The sequence below is a fragment of the Hypomesus transpacificus genome, chromosome 23 (assembly GCF_021917145.1).
Source record: "Hypomesus transpacificus isolate Combined female chromosome 23, fHypTra1, whole genome shotgun sequence".
Lineage (NCBI taxonomy): Eukaryota > Metazoa > Chordata > Actinopteri > Osmeriformes > Osmeridae > Hypomesus > Hypomesus transpacificus.
Window position 1 is genome coordinate 11071943 of NC_061082.1, and position 21915 is coordinate 11093857.

General features: G+C 42.2%; 1 protein-coding gene across 1 annotated transcript in view; it reads left to right on the forward strand.

Annotated features, from left to right (window-relative positions):
* The first annotated feature begins 3183 nt into the window (after positions 1-3183).
* LOC124485960 (contactin-associated protein-like 5) overlaps positions 3184-21915 on the forward strand; it is a 46963-nt gene continuing 28231 nt past the window's right edge. Inside the window, exons 1-3 of the mRNA XM_047047870.1 lie at positions 3184-3393; positions 11840-11950; positions 12952-13145. Of these exons, the coding sequence (XP_046903826.1) occupies positions 3309-3393; positions 11840-11950; positions 12952-13145 (390 nt within the window). The 5' untranslated portion in view covers positions 3184-3308. The remainder of the gene's footprint in view (positions 3394-11839; positions 11951-12951; positions 13146-21915) is intronic.

Consider the following 21915-nt stretch of genomic DNA (forward strand, 5'->3'; position numbering starts at 1 on the left):
TTATTCAAACTCGATGTCGTTGTGCTTATTGAGAACTTTGATTGCTATTTTCCAACAGAGAGGTATGCCATTCTGAATGATAAAAGTAGGATGCAAAATCCCTTCGAATTTTAGAGTCCTGATACTTTGCTTGAGTTGACGCTTAGTCCTGCAGAAGAAACCGAGTTGTTGCAGCACAGCTGCGATCGCACTGACCTTATGGATCTGTGACCTTATCGTCATTCTGGATAAGCATTTCGTCAGAATATCCTGTCCTCAGTAGGGCCATTATTTCTATGCTTATTCCTTTCACTACCACGTACATGTGCGAATTGGGATTTTCTGTGCTCACAAAAATGAAGACAAAGCACAAAAACAGACTGAATGCTGCGCCTGATATGCGTGTTGCGCTTTCCTCCTGCACCCCGGACTGGAAGGTGCTACAAAAACGCAGACAGGCCTACCTACCCCATTAGCAATGTTGAAATGGTACACGTTTTGTATAATTTGTAATCTTTTTGTAATTATTTCATATTTGTTCCAATATTTCTGGTTCAATTGATTGTTGAAAATAAGAAGAAATGGGCTCTATGTCTTTTTTAATAGCCTATATTTAATGTCCAATTAGGCACTTATTGGATAACTTCTTTAAATATTGCTGGTTCAAATGTTCAGCGAGAAGTGATCACTCAATCTGAGATAGCTTATTAACAATGGCAGTAGGCCTACAAGTTTTGAAATAACAATAAAATAACAATAGAATTTCCTCATTATTGTTCAATAATAGTCAAATCCACGTTAATTTTGTTATTTACGAATAATGTCTATTGGCTTGGGTCGCGAAGGCTTGTGACTTTTAAAATATGGGTCCCCAGAAAAAAAGTTTGGGAAACACTGCTGTATAGGACATAGAACATGAAACACATGCAGGTCTGCATGCTGCAAAAGGACATTTATCATTGATTTACTCACACAGACCACAATATATTCCACTCAGTCATGTTAAGCATTTCCGGATTTCCCATTTGGGCATTTGCCTCGTAGTAAATGGAGGGAGCTATGAGATTCAGATGAAAGCCAGGAGGAAATGAATAGGCTTTTCATCAGGAGACAAGCTGCATGAGAGTAATAAAGAAGGGTTGGACTTGAAAAGGCAATGGAACAAGAAACATTATCTTAGGAAACGAGCCCCATAATCTATGCAATTAAAATGAAATGGCTGACAATGACAGTTAGCAGTTTTTTCTTCCTTTTTGGTTGTTCCACTGTAGCCCTGTTCTTTGAGTCTTCCAGCTACTACAGTCTTTCCTTTGATCTTTAATAGGTTGCTCTGCAACACCATCCAAAAATGAAAATGAGGAATGCTTTAGTTTTGCAACTGGAAGCAGGGTGTAGACAAAAAAAGTCACAGTGGTATTGTGCCCCAGAACAGGATACAAAAAAATAAAAAATAAATGTACACCTCAAAGCCAACCATTGGTTTGCAATGTATCTGACCAACACCGAATTTGGGTGATTACGTGAGGTTGTCAGGTGTGAAATGCTGCAGTAAGCTACTAAGAGCTGTACACTGGAGATGGCCTGGGAGTCACATTTCACCTGAGTGTCAGACACCTCTGTGATTGCTGCCTTCTCAGGATCTCCTCTCTGGGACATTACTCTCATGAGAACATCCCGAGATGCAGCCACTGTGGAGAATTTAATTTGGGAAACGGAGAAGCTGCTGAGAGTTTCATCATATGGATGATGGATGAGCTGGAGCTTTCAGATGCAAAGAACTCTCCCACCCAGGGCCAAGCAGTCTCTGCTGATGATGCCCTTGAAATATCGTTCTGTCTCACAATCACAGGGCCCAGGGAACCAGAAAACTCTCTGTGTTAGCTCAGGGTAAAGGTACCTTTGTGAGAGTCCCATTAAGTTCCTGTGGCCTTGCATTTGTCATGCATATTTTTGTTACTGAAGTGGTAGTTTGTCTGGTGTTGGTTCTGTTTGCCATTCGTTGGTGTAAAAAGTTTAATCAAGAGACAGCTCATCTTGTTAATGTTTCTCTTCATTAGACAAATCTTTTATGTGATTATAAGCTTGTCTTAATCCACCAATGAGACACAATGTTGCCTCTCCCTTGAATGCAGCTAAACTAATGAGATACCTTTTGTTCTGTCTACTAATCTAACATGTGGCATTTGACCTCAAAGCTCCATACTTGCAGTAGATGTTATACTCTGTTATACTTTTCCTATGAAAGTACCTTTTAATTTACTCAGCCAGTGACAGAAGGGTAAACAAACACATAATATGATCTTGGCAATGGATATGTCCTTTGAGTGTTCCTCCAGCAGTTATTCAGTTTCATATCTCGCTTTAAGGTCCATTGTTTTCTCCCTGGCTGTGTTTCTTGCCATGGTTTTGAGACAATATAATGACTCATCTTGAATGTCTTCCAAACGTGTTTGAGAGATTTGAAATCTAATCATTTCTGCATTTTCCTTTTGCTTATTAGCTCTGTTGCTACCCCTTCTCTTCTCCCTAATATGGACATGTGGCAAACCTAATTAAGTAGGGAGGTAGGCCTTCCATGTGGCAGTGCATTGCTAATCCATTATTGGTAAAAGCACTGTTCAGTCTAAGAAATATATTGTTTACTGATTGCTATAGGCCAAAATATAAACAACGCGTGATATGCAGGCCGTAAGGGGGCTTCGGATATTTCGAACAACCGGAACCCCGGGGGACATGGAACTATTTGATCCGCAGTCAGAAGCTCTATGCCCACCCCATTTTTATCAGCCGTTTGGTTATTTATGGCATATATAACACATTCCAAATCGAGTTTAGAAAGAAGCCTGTGTCATAGTCTGAAGTCGAAGGCCAGGAAATTTAAAATGAATTCTAAAGAAAATCTGCTAATTTAAAACGGGAATGCCTTGACAGGAGGAGCTGTCCAGTAGCCTACAAGAGCTCTCTCTCTCTCTCTCTCTCTCTCTCTCTCTCTCTCTCTCTCTCTCTCTCTCTATCTCTCTCTCTCTCTCTCTCTCTCTCTCTCTCTCTCTCTCTCTCTCTCTCTCTCTCTCTCTCTCTCTCTCTCTCTCTCTCTCTCTCTCACACACACACACTATTGTACTCTGTCGCTCGCCCCCTCTGTCGCTCGCATTGTCTCTCCGTCTATCTATCTCTATACCTAGGCTCTTTGGAGGAGGACGTGTTCGTAGCAGCACTCTCTTACGGCGGGCATCACGCTGAGTGCATGGTTTCATCCACGCTGGATGCTAAACGAGATATTTTAAGAGACATACTCTGTTGCCTTACAAGGATTTAACTATTTAGGCACGATGGAGATGCAGAAGTTGTTTCAGCTTTACATAAATGCCTTTTGTTTATTGAGCGTCACCCACACAGTATTTGCAGCCAGTCAACGTGAGTATGGGTGCTTGCTTTATGAAAGACTTAAATCGTTCACTTTACTGTAGCTTATTTAGCATAAATTGGTTAAGATAAAGGTTTCCGGACAAATAATCTTGTTGGAAACAACGGCGACATTGTCTTTTGGCATGATAAGTTATTCAGCCCTAAATGCAGAAGCTTATTGACAGGATTGCAAACATAATCATGTGTGAATATAACTGTTATGGATCCAGTTTAATATCTTCTGTCGAATGAATTAAAACAGAAACGGCACGCCAAATTAAACTGATACACTACACATAAACACGGTGTCTATGATTGTATGTGGCAACATGATGAAGTTACGGAATCCTAAACTTGAATCATTGGCTGTCACTAGAGGTCGTCGTCCCATACTAGACAGGGTACGTTACGTATCTTGATGTACTACAGGTGAGATTGTCTGTACAAGTTAGGCAAATGCAATTTAATGCCGTCGTACTCCAGGCAGTAGCCTATAGCTTTAATGTTCTGTCGGTAGCGCGCTATGGTGAAACTGGAATCTGTTTGATCTGAACAACAAATGTATAAATAACATACACAAAATACCTCTATCCAAATTCGGCCTTGCTGAATATGTCTGTCATGATTCTACTACTGATAAAACCTGTCTTGTTATCCCACCCAGGCTTAGAGGTGGCAGGTCCCTCTCAGCCAGAGCCTGGACCACCAGGGTGTTTTGCCTATCCTATAAGCAGTTTAGTCCAGCGGTGTAACCCTCTGAAGTGAGCTAAACTGACAGCTGCATTATTCATTTATGACCTTCTTGTGGTTCTCAAATGTATCCAATGATCAGGATTGACATGCTGCTCTAGAGATGAAACGTCTAGATTCTCCAAGAGGACAAGCAAATGGCTGTTCTCATATTTACTTTTGAGAAACAAAAGAAGAGGCCAGAGATCCATCATGGCTGGTTTGGCATGGCCCCTGTGTCAGGTGACAGAGATAATGGCAGCCACATCCTCTCAGAGGACCGTGTCCTTATGCATCTCTCTCTTTCTGTCTCTCTGTGTCTTCTTCTCCATATCTTTCTTTGTCTGCCTCTTTCTCTCTATCTTTCCATCTATTTCTCTTGCTTTCCCACAGAAATCAAAGGGTTTCTTTGCCCCAGTGACCTGTGAAAGCTATTCTATCACCCGTCATGAGGACATTTCTTCTCAGATTTTTGTACAGCCACAGACCTAAAGCAACTGCTTTTATCCCTGTGATTGGCAGCACACATTGCCGACCAGCTAATCCTAGTGCGTTTCTCATTGGTCCACATTTGAAACTCAGTAGGGGTTTGGGCCTTCTGTATAATTTACTTTATCATATTTTTATTAAGGCCAAAGTGTGGGTGCTTTAAAAGGGAAAGTTCCCCGCTGGGAGGGAAAGAGGGATTTTGAAGGCTGCCTTTGGCTGGAACAGCAGGGGCTTTCATTACCAGTGCTGTCTCTGATATGACACACTTCACTGTGGGGTTGTGGGTGGAAGGCTGCTCCACTTTCACTGACTCTATCTGCCATAGCCCACACCTTAGACCTACAAAACCTTCCAGTGATTACTTTGAGAATGTTCCATCCCATGTCGTATCCTGCACATGTTCCTCAGCTGTCTCCATTCATCTGCATACTTCAGTTCTATGACATGGCCTGCTTCAGTGCATCCCTCTTCACAGACAATGACGTCCTTGCCAATCCACTTACGGCCTTTAGAGGGGCACCATCTTACAATTCAATGTGCAATGTAGATGACAGCCTCCCATTGTGGATGCAGGTGCCAGAGTGATACTTGCTGTTTTCCCTGTTGTATGTTGAATTTAAAATGAGCAGTACAGGAACTCACTGAGACTCAACTACAGACTGACACTAATCCAATATATTTCAAGTATATTCTGAGTCATGTTGTGATAGACATGAGATGTCAGTGAAGAAGCAGTTTTGATATGCACTACATCCCATTGTTTCCTTTACAGGAAAACCCGCGTAGTTACAAATGACTAGTTCACTTTAGCTAAAGATAATGCATGCCCAAAATCACATCACACCTATAAGGTCAACATCAAATATGACTCTGTGATCAAAGCCCCAATGCCGCTAGAAAAAAGGCTGATTATTTCACAGTTTAGAATTATCCAATCGCTTTCTTCTATCTCCTGCCTTTCATCACTGCATAGAGGAAATAATGATTTCCATAATTCCAAACCCACACAGACTAACCATAATGCTGCACTACCAGAAGTGTTCTTGCTAGGTGATGAAAACTAGCCTATGTATTGAGTGAATGAGCATGATGAGAATGATTATATATGTTTGAGTGAGCTGTGGTAATCACAATACACTGACACCAAAGCAATGAAAAAAGATAATCACAGCCAAATCATCCTCATTCATATAATTAATGTATATTATGAGGGTTATTAGGACTGATAAATCAAAAAACATCAACTACCGTAAGTAGTAAGGTGTCATGACTAATATACAACTCCAGTCAAGTAATGTGTTATACCAAAAACAAATTTTCTTTAATACGATTAATATCACTTCAAGTGAGATTCTAAGAGATAACTTTGTGAAGCAGGCATGGTGTTTAGGTGGCGTGGTGTGGCCATGCTTATCCTACCCTCAGGCCTGTGTTACTCTCGTCGTGTTTGCCCAAATCTTATTTCTTAAACTGTCACAGCCGATACATCACAACTGCTGGACTGGGACCCGCCATGTTGATTACAATTGATTTTCCTCTTTTGAAAGGGTTATTCATGTAGGTGCTTACATGGTCCCCAAAGAGTTCAATTACAGGGGCTCTAATGAAACGATTCAAGACTGACTTGGCTTACTTTTGTTCTGTAGAGGGCGGACGGTTTCTTTGTCTCTCTCATGTCTACAGGGGCTGTTCTGCCCAGCTTTATAGGAAACCAGGTTTTGTTTCTCTGTAGATACTTACCACATTGAAAAGTACTAAATGTACTAATTTATATAATGTAAATGTACTAAGTGTATTTAAGAAATGGCAACTGAGTGTCCTACTTCTTCAAACCTTATCTCTCGAGCACCAATGCACACCGCAAAACAATATAAGTAAATGTGCTATAGTGTCCTACAATGTCCACCTAATGTACACATCCGATGTGGAGTTACCCAGTTAAGTCTAGCAACAGATCATATACACATTTTCTGGTTTGTACTCCTCAAATCGTAATCAATACATTTGAAAACAGGCAGCAACATTTGGTGTATAAGAGATCAATTTATGGTAAGAAATTCTAATGTCAGACATCTAGCAACCGCTAGAAACATACAGTACCTCTTGTTGCTATGGACACAGCACAGAATGTGGCTCTATTCATTTTTGTTCTTTCTTGTTTGGTTGTATAGCCTAGTGGAATCATACTTTTTCATTTTATCTCCCCACTGTCAAAGAGACCTGTCTTGTGAATACTGTAGAACGAGGTCTAATTTATCACAAAAAACACCCCTAACAGATCTCTCTTTTTTCTATCTATTTTGTATCTCCACCATCTCTCTCTCTCTCTCTCTCTCTCTCTCTTTTTCTCTCTCTTCTCACTGCACCATCAGATTACAGAATAGAACAAGCTAGCAGTTGGCCGTAATGAATAAAACAAATGCAAAAACAGCAATGGATATATGATATAACACTGTTTAGAGCAATCATTTCTGCTTGGGCTCTCGGGAATGAGACAAAATCTATTTTGATGAATGTGGCGCCAGTGCCGGCTTTGCATTTCCAATGGCATTGCTCTCACACTGATGGTCCACCATTGGTGATCTATAAAGGCCAATGAATATTCTGCAGATAGCGGTACAGTCCGTAAGTTTCACCCTCTTTCTATTCCTGTTATTACTGGCACAGGACTCAGAAGGATTAACGACACCCACTTCTTATTGAGCGTTCCAGTCAGACAGCGAGGGCTAAGTGAGGCACCAGGCTTGACAACAACAACAACAAGAAGATAATGATTTTGAACTTTTCATCCCAAAATAGACTGAACAGACAGTTAGGGTCGGGTTCTGGGACTGCTGCTGGTCATTATCAGTCCATTTAGATTCATCTCCGTTGTGTATCTACCATGAGCAGCCAGGAAACGCTTCACGATGAAGAGTTGGCTTTAACATCTCAGATTCAGGAGATCAACAAACAGTTTAACGAATGGGTAATACTTCTGCAGTGTGTAATATTCTAACACTGTTTGTGTTCAGCGTCAGCTTGTATTTATGCCCCTCCATTATAACAGTTGGTGTTGTATCTGTGGCATTGTAGCTGCAATTCCTCGGCCATCATGGCGGCGAGCCAACAAAGCCAAGCTCCTCTGTATTCAAATGTGAGTGGGTTGTGTGTGACATTTCTAGAGAGGCAGAAGTGAAGATGGCCAGATCGGAGCCAGCATTAGGGGCTTCTGGGAAATGGAGGCCAGGCTGTCAGTCCACCTCAAATGGGAAGCCTCCTCTACCGCACTATTCACAAGGGGCCAATCAGAACTAACCTCTGGTCTCTTTGCATAGGGACACACAGTGTCGCCTAATGATGAGCTCAGTGTGGGGTGTCTTGCAGAGGTTACACAGGCGTTAGAATAACAGGACAGAGAGATGACGTGTGTAATAGCTTGCCACTACATAGCAAACCCTTCATCACATTCATAAGGAAATGGTGAATTCAATGGTAGACTGACTAGTGTTTCATAAAATGTTACGTTGTTCAGCCGCGCGAGCTTCCAAGGATAAAGCTTTCTTTTACCCGCGGAAGACTACATATCAACTACCTATCCACAAGTAAACAATGCCAGCTTTCTCAGTATATGAAGAACTCTATCTTTTTGATCTCCGTTAGAGTGGGCTATCGAATGCTTTATTGGAAATGAAGTGCTACAGTACAGGACTGTGTTTCTCAATCACTCGTATTGACCTGCGCTTCCTCGAATTCAGCCTGCGTCTGGAGCTAACTGTCAGCCGATACCTGAACCCAGCTCAAGGTCTGCCAGAGCAGAGATATAGGTCTGAAGTCTAGCGGTCCTTGGGAGGTATCGTATATGTGGCTTTATCAATACTCTCCGGAGGCATTGACAGATCCCCAACTGGATCACATTGTTGCCGCGACAAGATTGCCCTGGAAGCAAGGCTAGATGAGACAGCATTTCAGGATAGAAGGTTGCTCTTACAGCCCCCCCCCCCCCCCCCCACAAGTCTACAGCTCTTCTCTCTATTGACCAACCTCCCCTGGCTGGTGTGGTCTGCCTGCTCCCAGGATTCCCTCTGAGCTGGTCCCAAGGTGCTACCAGTTCATATCTCATCTCCAGTGAGTTTCTGGTGAGAGGCTAGGAGAGAGAGGGAGCACCTCCCAGACACCTCTGAGGCTTGTTCAGATGATGGGATCTCAGCAAGCAGCTCCGGGCTCTCACCACTCTGCTGCAGGTGCACTCAGGCCTGCGCACGGAGCTAAAAATACTCCTCACTGCAAATCATGCACCCGTCAGTTTGTTGCGGTAATTGGGCTCGATTTCTTCCGTGGGCCGTTGTTTATTTAGTTTAGCAAGATTAAGAGAGGCTTGCTAATGAGGGTGAGGAAGGTGGGTGGGGGACTTATGAGGTAGAGCACTTCTGAGAATGTTTTTTTTGAATAAACCAGCATTGCTATAACATGTTTATGGCATCTGCTTGAATCACCCTCACTATCCTAACACTATTTCAGAGATACTGTTGTTACAAGTCCACATCACAACTGTCAGAGTTCTCGAATCCTGATGATGAAGTAAACAACTTCCAAATCTAACACCTAAGTACAGCTTTTGAAATCACAACACCTCACCTCATTTTTCCAACACACTCTTACTGTCGTTGTTTTGCTAGGAACATTAGTTGTGGGACACTGTTTTACATGACAAATATGTTTTTCATGGAGCAAGTTATTAATTGGTGTACATCGTTTAGGGCGGGGAGGGAACAGAGAACTCACACTCTGAATATAACTGTGTTCACACTCATCCATCTTACCATGCATCACTGCATGATGACACACCTTAGGGAACAGGGCGGAGTGCTGCATCTCGTATTTTTATCCCAAACACAATCAGTGAATAACCTCTAGCGGTGTTATATTAGCCTGGGGGTGTCAGGATGCTTCTGTCGTGGAGGCCTGCCATGTTGACTAGGCCGACTAAACTACCTCAGCATAGCAGCCAGATGGCTGCACTGTTCAGATGTGTTCGTATAAGAAAAGGTTGCTTTTAGTTATATTTTTTGTGTTTGGGTTTGAGGTGAGAGAGAGAGATAAAGAGAGAGAGAAATTGAGGCAAGGAAAAATGTGTGTGCGGGTGTGTGTGCATTAATGTGATTTAAGTCCCAGCACTTTGCATAGTGAGTGTGTGGTGGCACGATCACATTCATAGCTTCGAAGGATTTTCAATTATCCTACAGGGCAGGAAGGCACGGAGCAGTACAGCTTTGCAGACAAATCATCCCTGGCTCGTAAGTCTTTGTGATTGACAGGCCGGCATTTGGCTTGCCGCCAAATAAGTAGAGGGAGACCATAAACAAAAATACCGTTCATAAAATACACATTTTCTAAGTGGAGGTATGAGATTGTCTCAATTTTCACAAGCCCTGAGAGTTATGTCAGTTCTGTGTGCTGTTGACATAAATGGTTATAGGTGTACCCTCTCTTCTGTGTCAAGGTCTTGAGTTCCCTGTGTTTAGGTCCAGGTCTCAAATGGAGAGGGGGGCTGTCATTCCATCAAGTAGAGAGAGGCCTTCAGGGTATTTTACAGAGGTGAGAGTCTACTACTTGACATTTATATGGATGCTGCAGATTCCTGGGTTAGGTGAAAGCTATTCAGATCAAAGGTAGGCTGGGAGGTATTGAGGGGTTGCACGATCTTCAGTGTGATGGATTGTGTGAGAGATAAAAAGAGATAGATTGATACACTGTAGATGAGTGTGAGAGAGAGAAACACAGAGAGAAAGAGGGAGAGAGAGAGAGAGAGGGGGGGGGGGAATGGAGGGATTAATGGCTGCAGGATCTAAATCTAGGTAGGTGCTTTATTGATCGGCAAGGGGAAACTGTGACGTTGCAGAAGGCCAGAAGAGGAATTAGGAATTGGAAAAATAAATACAAATATTATATGATAATACCATAAACGCAATATACAAATGACCCATTTACCAAGTACACAGGGCTGTACACAGTGTAAAACACAGAGTTAAATCACAGAGAGATGCACATGTACAAAACAGTTTAAGGAAGCCTAAGTAAAGTAAGGTTCTACGGTTATACAGTCACAGTCAACAGATACGTAGCTCTTTGTTGGTTTTAGTAACAGTGCTGTTATGGACCTGCTCTGAAAGCCTCTGGAGGAAAGTCTGCTGGTGGAGACTATTTTTTCTATGAATTACGGCTTTAAAAAATGCCTGCTCAAATGTGAGTTTTTAAAAAAACGGCTTGATCCACTTTACTTCAACAGAAGAAACATCTGCTGGTGAGCGATGTGAGTAAATCAGGTCAAAGAAAATCCAGTCAGCTGGCCTGAAAGTCCTATAAAAAACTGTCAACATAAAAAAGACAAAGAAAAACTACAGGACTCCACTACCAACCAACATGCTGTGCTGTGAGCTATGTGTAGTCATTAGCCATCACTAATGTGCAGAGGACATCTCTAAGTTCGAGTGTTTGCCATCCAAAACAAGAAGCCTCTTGTAACAAAGAGGAATGAATGGATCCCTAATGGAGAGAGTACAGTAGTCATTGTAATCAAGCTGCTGGCAGTTCCTATTATGTCCTCAGATTGTCCTCAGCTGCTTCTCACACACATACACACACACACAGCTCTGCTCAATGGCATCAACAAAGCCTGCTCCTGCAGTAAGTGGAGGAGCTCCACCCCACCTCACTGCTCTTCTTGTCCTGGCAGGGCTGGATCAGGGGAAGAGGAGTCTGACACGCTCAGATCACTGGCCTCTTAATCTCCTCCTGCCTGTTGGAAGTGCTCTAATCTCACACTGCTGGATTAAAAGGAACACACACACATGCACACACCCTCTCTGTCACATACACACACAAACACGCAGGGTTACAGAAGGAACTGTGGACTCGACTGTCCTCTCTTAAAGGGTCACTGCTAGAGTTAATAGCCTGTAGAGTGGAGATTTGTGGAGTGGATAAGTGAGCCTGGCCTGGTATTTTAGCAATACCTGGTTCAATACAAGACTGAAGTTGGAAAAACATATTCTCCAGGTTTTAAAATGATGTTGTAGCGTTTCTTTGGTGTTAATCATAGTTTATGTGGGCATTAACTAATAAACGATTTAATAATGGATGATGGAGATCTAATAACTCAAATCCTACAATCTTACTCCATTCCTGAACACTTTTTCATCCTCACTAATCTTCGTTTTTCGAGGTTTATAGGTATTGGTTTGTGTTGATTTTCCAGATCACTGCAACATTCCCCTGGTATCTCTGCTGCCTCAAGTTTCCTTCCAGAGCTCCTCTCAATCCTCCACCAACAGTGCGCCACATTTTGCCAAACTCAACAGGAGAGATGGTGAGTACACCCACAACCATCAGCGACAGAGCAACAACTGAACACTGTAAGCCGTGAAATATAGGAGATTAAACAAGAATGGGGGAAAAAAACATCCTGAGACACACCCACACGCCCGACGCATACCCAGACTCACAGACACACACACACACACATGCACACGTTTACGGACACAGACACACAATCCACTCACACACACTGACAGACACACACACACACTCACACACCACAAATTCACACTCACAGACACACACACAAACACAGAACTTGATCCGATACGGTTGAATTATATATTTTACGTGAGGTGTTGTGTATGCGAGGTATCTCCCAACCTGAAGTTATTCTTAGTGGTAGCCAACCTCTGCTACATGTACCTGTAACAACAGCACGATGCTGCTCCCTGGGGGGCTCCGTAAACGATGCTTCCTCCGTGGTGGAGACTCTGGTTTGATATTCTGCACTCATCTGCTCCCATGGTGTTGTGTCCCAGCCCACAGCAGCTGAGTAATGAACCTTCCTGCCAAAACTAACCTGTTTCCTCAGCTTGTGGGGTCTTCTCCTCATTGGACTGAACATCACGCCATCAGACGTTTACACCACTTTCTCTACACCGAGCCAAAGCACATTCTAAGGTTTAATGTGTGTTTGGTCAATGGTGCTTCCAGCACATCAAACACCTCTTAGACTTACACTCTAGGAAACTTTGTCGGTTCACATTTGATGTCAGACAGCCTTGTTTCACCAAAGAGGTGTTAGATATTTCCTAGCCTTTACTAACCAATGACACAAACAACAAACACATTTTCACACACGCACACACACAGCAAAGTGGGCACAGGATACTCCCAGAGCAAGCTGCAATGCAGGGTTTTAGCCATTGCAAGTGGAGCCCACAGGCAAAGGCTTAGCTAGACTGGGCAAAAACCACAATTTGATCCGAAGTGCATGCTCGGCTGCTTGCTGAAAGGGATCTTTTTCTCTACCCTCTGTGCTCTCCCCAGGGGCGGGAGGCTGGTCTCCCCTGGTGCTGGACAGGCAGCCCTGGCTGCAGGTGGATCTGAGAGACAGGATGGAGGTGACGGCCGTGGCCACACAAGGGCGCTACGGCAGCTCTGACTGGCTCAGCAGCTTCCTGCTTTTCTTCAGTGACACGGGCCGGGCCTGGCAGCAGTACCGGCAGGACCACGGAGTTGGGGTGAGTCTTGTTTGGGGGGGGGGATCAGTGTCAAATACGGTGCAAACCATTGTAAGCCACAGCACCTTGATCATGATGATCAAGCCACAGTTCATGAGGTATTAGTCAGTCTGCTTGTGATAGAAAAAGTTTTGAATAAATGACTCAATGGACTGCAGCAACTAAAATCAGACAGTTGAATAACTGAGCAACACAAGGTCTGTGGGAGCTGTCTGCCAGTCTGAATGACTTTCAGGCTGTAGAAGAAGCAACATTCACATCTGGAACTGTCTAACTATTCATCCTCGTTCATTTCAAGATGAGACAATCATCAAGTTCTATCTCAGTCAGAGGTTCAGACTCAGCTTTTCATGATGATGAAAGTGGATCCGTGTTCATATGAAGTCAGTGTATGAGATCGTTCCACCCACCAGACTAAAGATGAAATTGAGGTCTTCCTCTCATGTCAGGGACACAGTCATGAGCCCCTAGTGACTTCTAGAGAAAGCTAAACTACTCTTTCAATTCCTCTCCTGCCTCGATGGACACAGGCCCTGTGTGACACAGATACAGAACACACGCTCTCAGACACCGTGACATGTCATCCTCCCAGCTCCTCTCTCAAGTGACGGAGACAGTTTAGTAGCAGGCGATAGAGAGCGTGTGAACTCTCTGCTTTAAGAAGACAGACCACGTCCCTCCATTGTGATGTCATAGCTTGGTGCTGCTCAGGAACGTCTGCATAATTGAGTTAAAGTCTAAGAAAAAAGGGCCTGTTTGTTCCTGCTGATGTTATGTGCACATAAATTCTTTATCGCCCATTGTGTTCAGCCCAGTTATGTCAGGTTTCTAAACAAAAATCTTCAAATTGGTTAAAATAAAAACTGCTAAGGGGTTGGATATGAGAATGGATGCTCTGGACCAGGGAGACAGTTACTGCATGCTGGAGTGTTGGGTGTTGTGGTGTTTTTGCAGTGTATAATTAACTTCACAGCAAGTACCATGCTGGAGCCAGTGCTGCACCCTTTATTCAATTATTAACACCATTGTAAAATATAGATTATTTACACTGGGCTGTACAGGAATCTAGGGATAGGGGAGGACAAATGTTCTCATTGTAAGTCACTATGCAAAGAGTCAGCTAAAGCACTTACATTTAATAAAAATGCAAAGTGTTAATAGTGTTTTATCTTGGAAATGACCTGGATCACACCTCGTGTCCAGATACGCAGTGTTAATGTGCTCTCAGCTGGTTGGGTGGCCTGTTCCAAATATGAATGAAGGATGATTTTTTTCATGCACATATCATTATGGAAAAAACAGTTTAATGGAACAAATAGCTATTGTTTAATACATTTAGTAACAATTCAAATACTTTTATCTTTAAAACGATAAATCACTGTTGTGTTATCACTATCAAACTTTTCAGACTATCATTCATCACCGTCGTTGTGGGGAGTAAAGCAAACACGTATCTTTCACATTCAACCCTGTTCAGATGCTTGCACAATTCTTTGTACAAAGACAGTTGCTTTCGACTCAAATGTAATTACCTGTCTAGATCAGAGCACTATCTATGACATTGAATTTATTTACCTAAAATGAAAATTTAAATAAATTGATAGCGTTACATTTGATTTATACCATACATATTTTTTTTTTCTTTTTCTAAATGCTAGGCTCTTTAGTAAAAATGAACACAATCACAACAAAATAGACCAGCCTATCTTCATGAGAGAAATCACGCTGTGCTTAATGACCCCATTAGAAACTGTGGTCTAACCCATGTTGAGACCTTGGTGATGGGAGAGTGTGATGATCTATACGGCAGGTATAAATGCCAACAGCCCCCCTCTCTCTGACCCAACTTCCACCACCTCCTCTCTTTCTCTCTCTCTGATTGGAATGTAAACAAACTCTTCTGTGGCCAAGCATTCCGCCTTTGTCTGCAACCTTCCTCCAACCACACGGCTCCACAACACCGTGTCCTGTCATGTGGTCACCTATTGAACAGTGGATGTGGATGGTATTAAGTGTTGAGGTAGGATAGCAAAGGATGTGCTTCTAATTTGAGTTTTTACTCAAATAGTTGAACAGACGTGTTTTGACACAGCCTGCCAGGAGATGTTTGTAATGCATCCCTGCCTACTTGTTCATTCCCTGAGTGACTGTGACTTTCATTTGCATGGCTTCAATTTTCTGTACCAACCAATTACAATGTATTTAAGGTAATGTTGCCTTAGGCACCACCTATCCGCGCTCTGTCAATTAAAACAATGACGAACATGGATGTAGGGGCTTCGTTGTTGCCAATCACGGACACAGCAACTAGCCTGTTGGATAGTCAGGCCATGACTATGCAAGTAGACAGCAGATGTCATCTGAAGCACCCACTGTGTATGACTGACAGCTAATTAGCCAAAGTCGGCCCTTAATGAAGCAACTCCAAAGGTGGCTAACCACAGTTTGAACCTATGACTTTTGGAGGTATTAATTGACGTCTGTCTGGCTTCTGAACGAGTGAGGTTCATAGGTAACGACCTGCTGGATTTCCTGCACCCTGAGGGGTTGATGAGAGAGCTGAGGGGAATGCTATGGCCTGAACTTTCCGACACTTTGCTCCTGGATCACTGGCACCTCCAGGCACCAAGAAGAAAACTGCCAATCAATATATATTTTTTTATTTATTATTAATATATATTTTTTTTATCATAATCTCTAAACATTGTGGTTGTCGCTGCTCATGTCACCTCGCCATTTTCTTTTTCTTCACTTTCTTATCTTATGGTAATACCCCCTTTATCTCTCTCTCACACACATACACACACTTTATACTTTACAAGCACAGCTGCAGTCTTTTTTTTATCTCTGCTTTGTGTCAAACCAGGTCACAGGGGCAACATAATTATCTATTCTTGCGGCTCTCTTTCGTCTTAGTCTATGGGAGTCAGAGAGGCTGGGCTGGAACTGCACTACAGGGAGTGAGCTGCTCATATGACAAACAACAGGATGGCACTCCAAGACAAGCCTCTAATGACCCAATTAGTCCAAATCCAGGAAAACGACTGATATACGTGGGTGTCCAGCTGTTTTTGACTTTTGGGAGGCAAGAGAATGTCCAAGTATAAACACAAACTTGATTATGAAAAACATAAAGATAATAAACAAGATTTTACATATATTTTAGTGAAAAAAACACATGTGTGTCAGAATATAACATTTCACCATTAGCTGAGGCAAACCTCAGGCTGGAAAAAACTTGAAACTTCTATTATATGGTAAACCACTTTTCAAGTTGTGTATTGATTTGGGGGATCGGAGGGGTTCATCTACTGCTGTGAGATTCAAGGTTCAATAGTTCCATTGTTGGCTTGGCTACAAACACATACCTCAGTGAAGACAGTGACACACCTAAATGTCAGCTATCTGGACTCTCACTCAGACCCAGCAACCCTCGGGTCCTAAAAGAAGCCTCCAAGAAGAGATAAAAGACTACAAGAGAACAAGAGGGAAACAGTAAACAGATGTATAATTATTCGAACATAAAGTGCCTACTCCCTCCAACTTCTTTAGGGCAGTAGGTGAGGCGGTGTTACATACTAAACAATCACTGGACACCTTTGGTTTCAAGGCTTTCTAATAGTGAGTAGAACTCCATATTATTTCTTGCTTTGTTAATAATATATTTGTAGTGGTTCCCAACATGAAGACAACTTGTTTTTGTAGAATGTTTGTCTGCTTCATCTCATTACAGAGAAGCCTTACAGGGAAGTAACTCCATGCTCTGAACAGGAAGGTCATTACAGTGTTTTTACTTTTCCTTCATTTTTGAATACTTTCATTTATTTATGTATTTTATTTGTTCACTATAACAGCAAGTGATGAAGTTGCTAAGGAACTTTGACCCTGTTTAAGATATTTTTAAAATGTTTTTGTTATGTTTGATTCTCTTCTAAACTAAAGAGCAGAGTTGCAGAAGAGAGCCTCGAGGGGTTAGGGTAGTTTTCACACACTGGATTTGGCCTTCATGTTGTCTGGAGTATCCGGCAGGGCAGGGTTTGGCTGTTTCTAAGATTGGTCCTGTCTGTTCTTCCCACACGTACACCAACGCAACACCAGAAACCTCCGCTCTAGGGTTGCCATGACATTATAGTGTTGTGTCATTTTTTGCTTATTGTTTGCGGATACCATTTTTCAGATACAGGATTCCATTACATTTCCTAAACTATTCCATAAAAAGAACATGTTGTAAAAAGACAGTGAGGAAAGAAGCATTGTCAAAGTTGTTTTCTTTTCCACTTCAGCTGTTTAGGTCCAGTGATCCACTTTAGTGTCCGTACTAATGTGAAGAAATCACTGAAAAGCCTCCACCAATAATTAGCAGTAGAGCAGGGTTGGTAGCTGAATAAACATTTCCTTACAATGTTTAAATCAAACCTCATCCTTGGTTCAGATAAACGTTTCTTTGGATATTAAAATGTCTTATTATTTTCCAAACTACTCATTGTCTGTAACATTAATGTGATTTCAGTTATCTGCTGTAACAAATGGCCTTACAAATGTTACTTAGTTACATTTACATGTTCTAAATCTCCACAATGTCTTCAATGCTGATCTATATTCCCAAGAGTCAGAGAGCATGTGCTCAGACTGTGCCAGTGCCATCAGGCAGCTCATCACAGGAGAGGAGGACTAAAGAGCTCTAATGACAGAGGAGGGAGGCTGTTCAGGAGTCAATACAAGAATATCAATAATTAAGTCAGGGTAAGGTTGGGAGATGTTTATGTGGACAGTGACTAACCTGTTTACATAGACAGTTTACATAGACAGTGACTAACCTGTTTACATGGACAGTTTACATAGACAGTGACTAACATGTTTATGTGAACAGTGACTACCCTGTTTATGGTGACAGTGACTGACCTGTTCATGTTGACAGTGACTAACCTGAGCTCTGGGTTTCTCAGGAAGGTCTTTAGGATCATCTTTTTTGACACATAAAGACGTGGACTCATGTCTTGTAGAGCCTAGGGAGGGTGGGGAGATGGGTCATCCCTCAGGGATGTCCATGCATGATACAGTATGACATCACAGCAGTTTGCACCAGGTAGTTGATCGCCATGAATTAATTAATTTACTAATGACTGCCACCCACTTCACTACACCTTCTTAGCCTTTTTCTGACCCACGTAATCTATACACTTCATATTAAACCATACACATTGTGAATGTGTATGTGATTTAGTTCCTAGCTCTTTTGAGATGATCTGATTGTAAGATTTTGAGATCAGAGTTCATACACAGAAATTTTTTTGTAGCATTGTATGAGTGCAGTGCTATCCTTGGCAATGAGGCATATCCCTTCATTGCCCAGTTTGCTGCATTAAATGTATAACTGCTTTTTGGCATTTTAAGGGACAACCCGGACGAGCACATTAAGCAGAAACATGGGCGGCGCTAGGGAGGGGCTAGCAGGAGCTTCAGCACCCCCAAGAAAGACCAAAGCACCCCAATAGCAACCCCAAAAATATTGCTCATTTATTAATATTATTCAGGCCCGGAGTGGCCATCGGGAAAATCGGGAGAATTCACGGTGGGCCGTTCTGCCCGCTCATAAATTGGTCCAGCAGATCGCCTGCTTGCTTTCTCTCAGTTTTTTTTCACACACCGAATAAAACGATATGTGTTAAGTTACTGTGACTAATAAGTAAGCTAATAGGCTACACTATGTTTTAAATAAGCGCATGATCAGATCGTGGATAAAAAGTGCCGTTTTCAGTTGCCGCGCATGCTCTCTTTCTCAAACACGTGTACCAAGTTTGCCACGGAGTCCCAATCAATCATTTATTGTTGTGGAGTTAGCAAGATTAAGCTGATGCAAAAAGAATCAAATGGATGGGGAAAAGATGCCAGGAGGAACTGAAAAAGCCAGGTAAAAAAAGAAAGATCTGTCTCTCCATAAATCTAGATTTCGGCAAGGGTGGGAAAAATATGTTTTCTCAAAAGCCCTGAATCTTTCAGGTACAAATTTGGGTTGTAATTCCTGTAAAATATTACAATATGAGTCCAACAAAATGTTTCTATTAACCTACAGAAAGCTCAAAAAACGATTTTGCACTGAAATTAATGCAACAAATTGCGCTCGTGTGGTATGCTCGCTCGCATTCGTGAAGTTCCAATTTCACCTCGCATCAAAACCTTGACTAGGTTCTAGGTTCGGGTTAAGCCCCGATTGTTCAACAAATGGGCTGGCTTTGGCCATAACACTGCCGGGCTGAAAATGGGTCCCACTCCGGCCCAGGCGGCCCTGATAGTATTTAAATATAATATATAGAATTGCGCAGATCCCCCTGTCAATGATCTAGCACCCAAGGGCGATTCTAGCATCAGACCTTTAGGGGTACTCAGCCCCCAATGACAATGTGACATGAATACAGTGCATAGAGTTAATACAACTAGAATAAGCTACTTTTGTCTTCCAAGATGGCGTCCCCATTAATTTCTATGAAAAGTGCTCAGTGGCGCAGTGAGAAAGATGGCCGGACGCGGCCATCTTTCCACTTCCGTGTCTTCCTGTCCAACTTTAAACAGTGGTTCTTTTTTTCCTTAGCTCCGAGAGCTCATGTAAATCGGCTATCGGCCAATGTGAACTTTTGTGCTCGTGCCCTGTTAGTATCCGCGAGCACATTTGCAGGCAAATTTTATTGACGTAAGCAAATAAATGGGGTGCTAGTTTACCCATTTCGGATTGGTTTCAAACTTAGCAAAAATCGGGAAAAATTATTCAATGAAAAAGCTAGTAGTATGAGCCAGGTTCGAGAATCGAACAAAAATTATTGGGGGAGATAGTTTTGTAAATGTTGAATGGAGTTAATAGAATAAACCGGAAGAGTCGGAAACCTAACCGTAATGCAATACCACCTACATCCACCGGGGCTTCAAGCCGAGGGGCGAGGGGTGGGGGCTTGATGCAAACAGGTCAGGGGTAAAAAAAAAATTGCGAAGGATACGGCGAACCCCCGACCCTAGGGGGGTTCGGGGGCATGCTCCCCCGGAAGAACATTTATTACATTTTAGAGTTTAACGCATGAATCTGGTGCACTTTGAGAGCTAAATTAAGAGGCTAGATCTATGTAGAATCTGTGCTCTTGTAAACAATGTCATGTTCTTTTAACCATAAATAACTTTTTTGTATAGCATCATAAAAAACAAATAAACAAACAGGATTACCTGTGTTGAACGACTTTAAAAAGCAAAAGTCAAAAGCATCACTTACTGACAAGCTAACATACATCCAATAGACATAATTTTCATTATTACACGGCTGTTCTTAACGCTGTAGAAAGCTCCATTCACTTGAATGGGGCTTCCCAACGTTCTGCGGTCTGATATCTTCTGATAACAGACCGTTGCTATGAATAACAGACCGCTGTCAAGGAAAGTGGCCTTTTTGCTTCTGATTCACGTCTTTCGTAGCACTCCGCAAGTAGTCCGGTAACTTTTCAACCCCAGCGTACTCCGTTGCTTAGCGACGTCAGCTGATTTGAAGCCTAAAGAATGTTCAGTTTATGAAGTTCAACGTCTTTGGCGAACTATTTCTCTGCTGGTCAACACTACGAATGGTAACAAATACATTGTAAAAAGACACACTGTGTTAAGTAATTTTGTTGGCAAGTAGCCGTGTAATAAGCGGGATAATGTATAGAACGCCGTTGTCATTATCGGGAAAATAAGCCCCGACAGGGCAAACAACACCCCGACGCGAAGCGGAGTTTGGTTATATTTATACATATTGTATTATATTTTTGTAGTATATTTCATATTTTGTAATTATATTTATATATATTGTATTATATGTAAGGGATAATGTATAGAACGCCGGTCATTATCGGGAAAATAAGCCCCGACAGGGCAAACAACACCCCGACGCGAAGCGGAGCTTTATATTTCCCGATATAATGACAACGGCGTTCTATACATTATCCCGCTTATTACACGGCTACTTGCCAACAAAATTACTTAACACAGCGTGTCTTTTTTATTTGTTACCATTCCTAGTGTTGATCAGCAGAGAAATAGTTTGCCAAAGACGTTGAACTTCAAGTACTGAACATTCTTTAGGCTTCAAATCAGCTGACGTCGCTAAGCAACGGAATACGCTGGGGTTGAAAAGTTACCGGACTACTTGCGGAGTGCTACGAAAGACGTGAATCAGAAGCAAAAAGGCCACTTTCCTTGACAGCGGTCTGTTATTCATAGCAACGGTCTGTTATCCCTCAGAACGTTGGGAAGCCCCATTCAAGTGAATGAAGCTTTCTACAGCGTTAAGAACAGCCGTGTAATAAATATATATATTGTATTAAAATTGTTTCTACTAGATGATGTAAGGTGGGTCTGTAAACCTCTCCCCACTCTGCCTCTGGCTGTGAGGTTTAGGCATTAGGAGTGACGTTTGGTTCCAGAGCCAGTTGTAAAGTTGGGAAGCACGGGTAAAGTGCTGTGTTGCCCCCCCCCCCCCCCCCCCCCCCCCCCCCCCCCCAATTTTTTTTTATCTCATGGGATCTGCACCAATCACGTAGGTTACCCATTTTGGTTTCATAAAGGTGAGTCTCACCTAAAGGTGAGGAGTTTGCATACTCTAATACATTCCTAATTTCACTGGATAACAATTAATACATTTATGTATGATTATGCAAAATATTGAATGAAGGAAAAAACTAAGGATGTCCCTTTCTTCATGAACTACCAGCATCAAATTATAATAAACAATAATATATGTATATATATATTT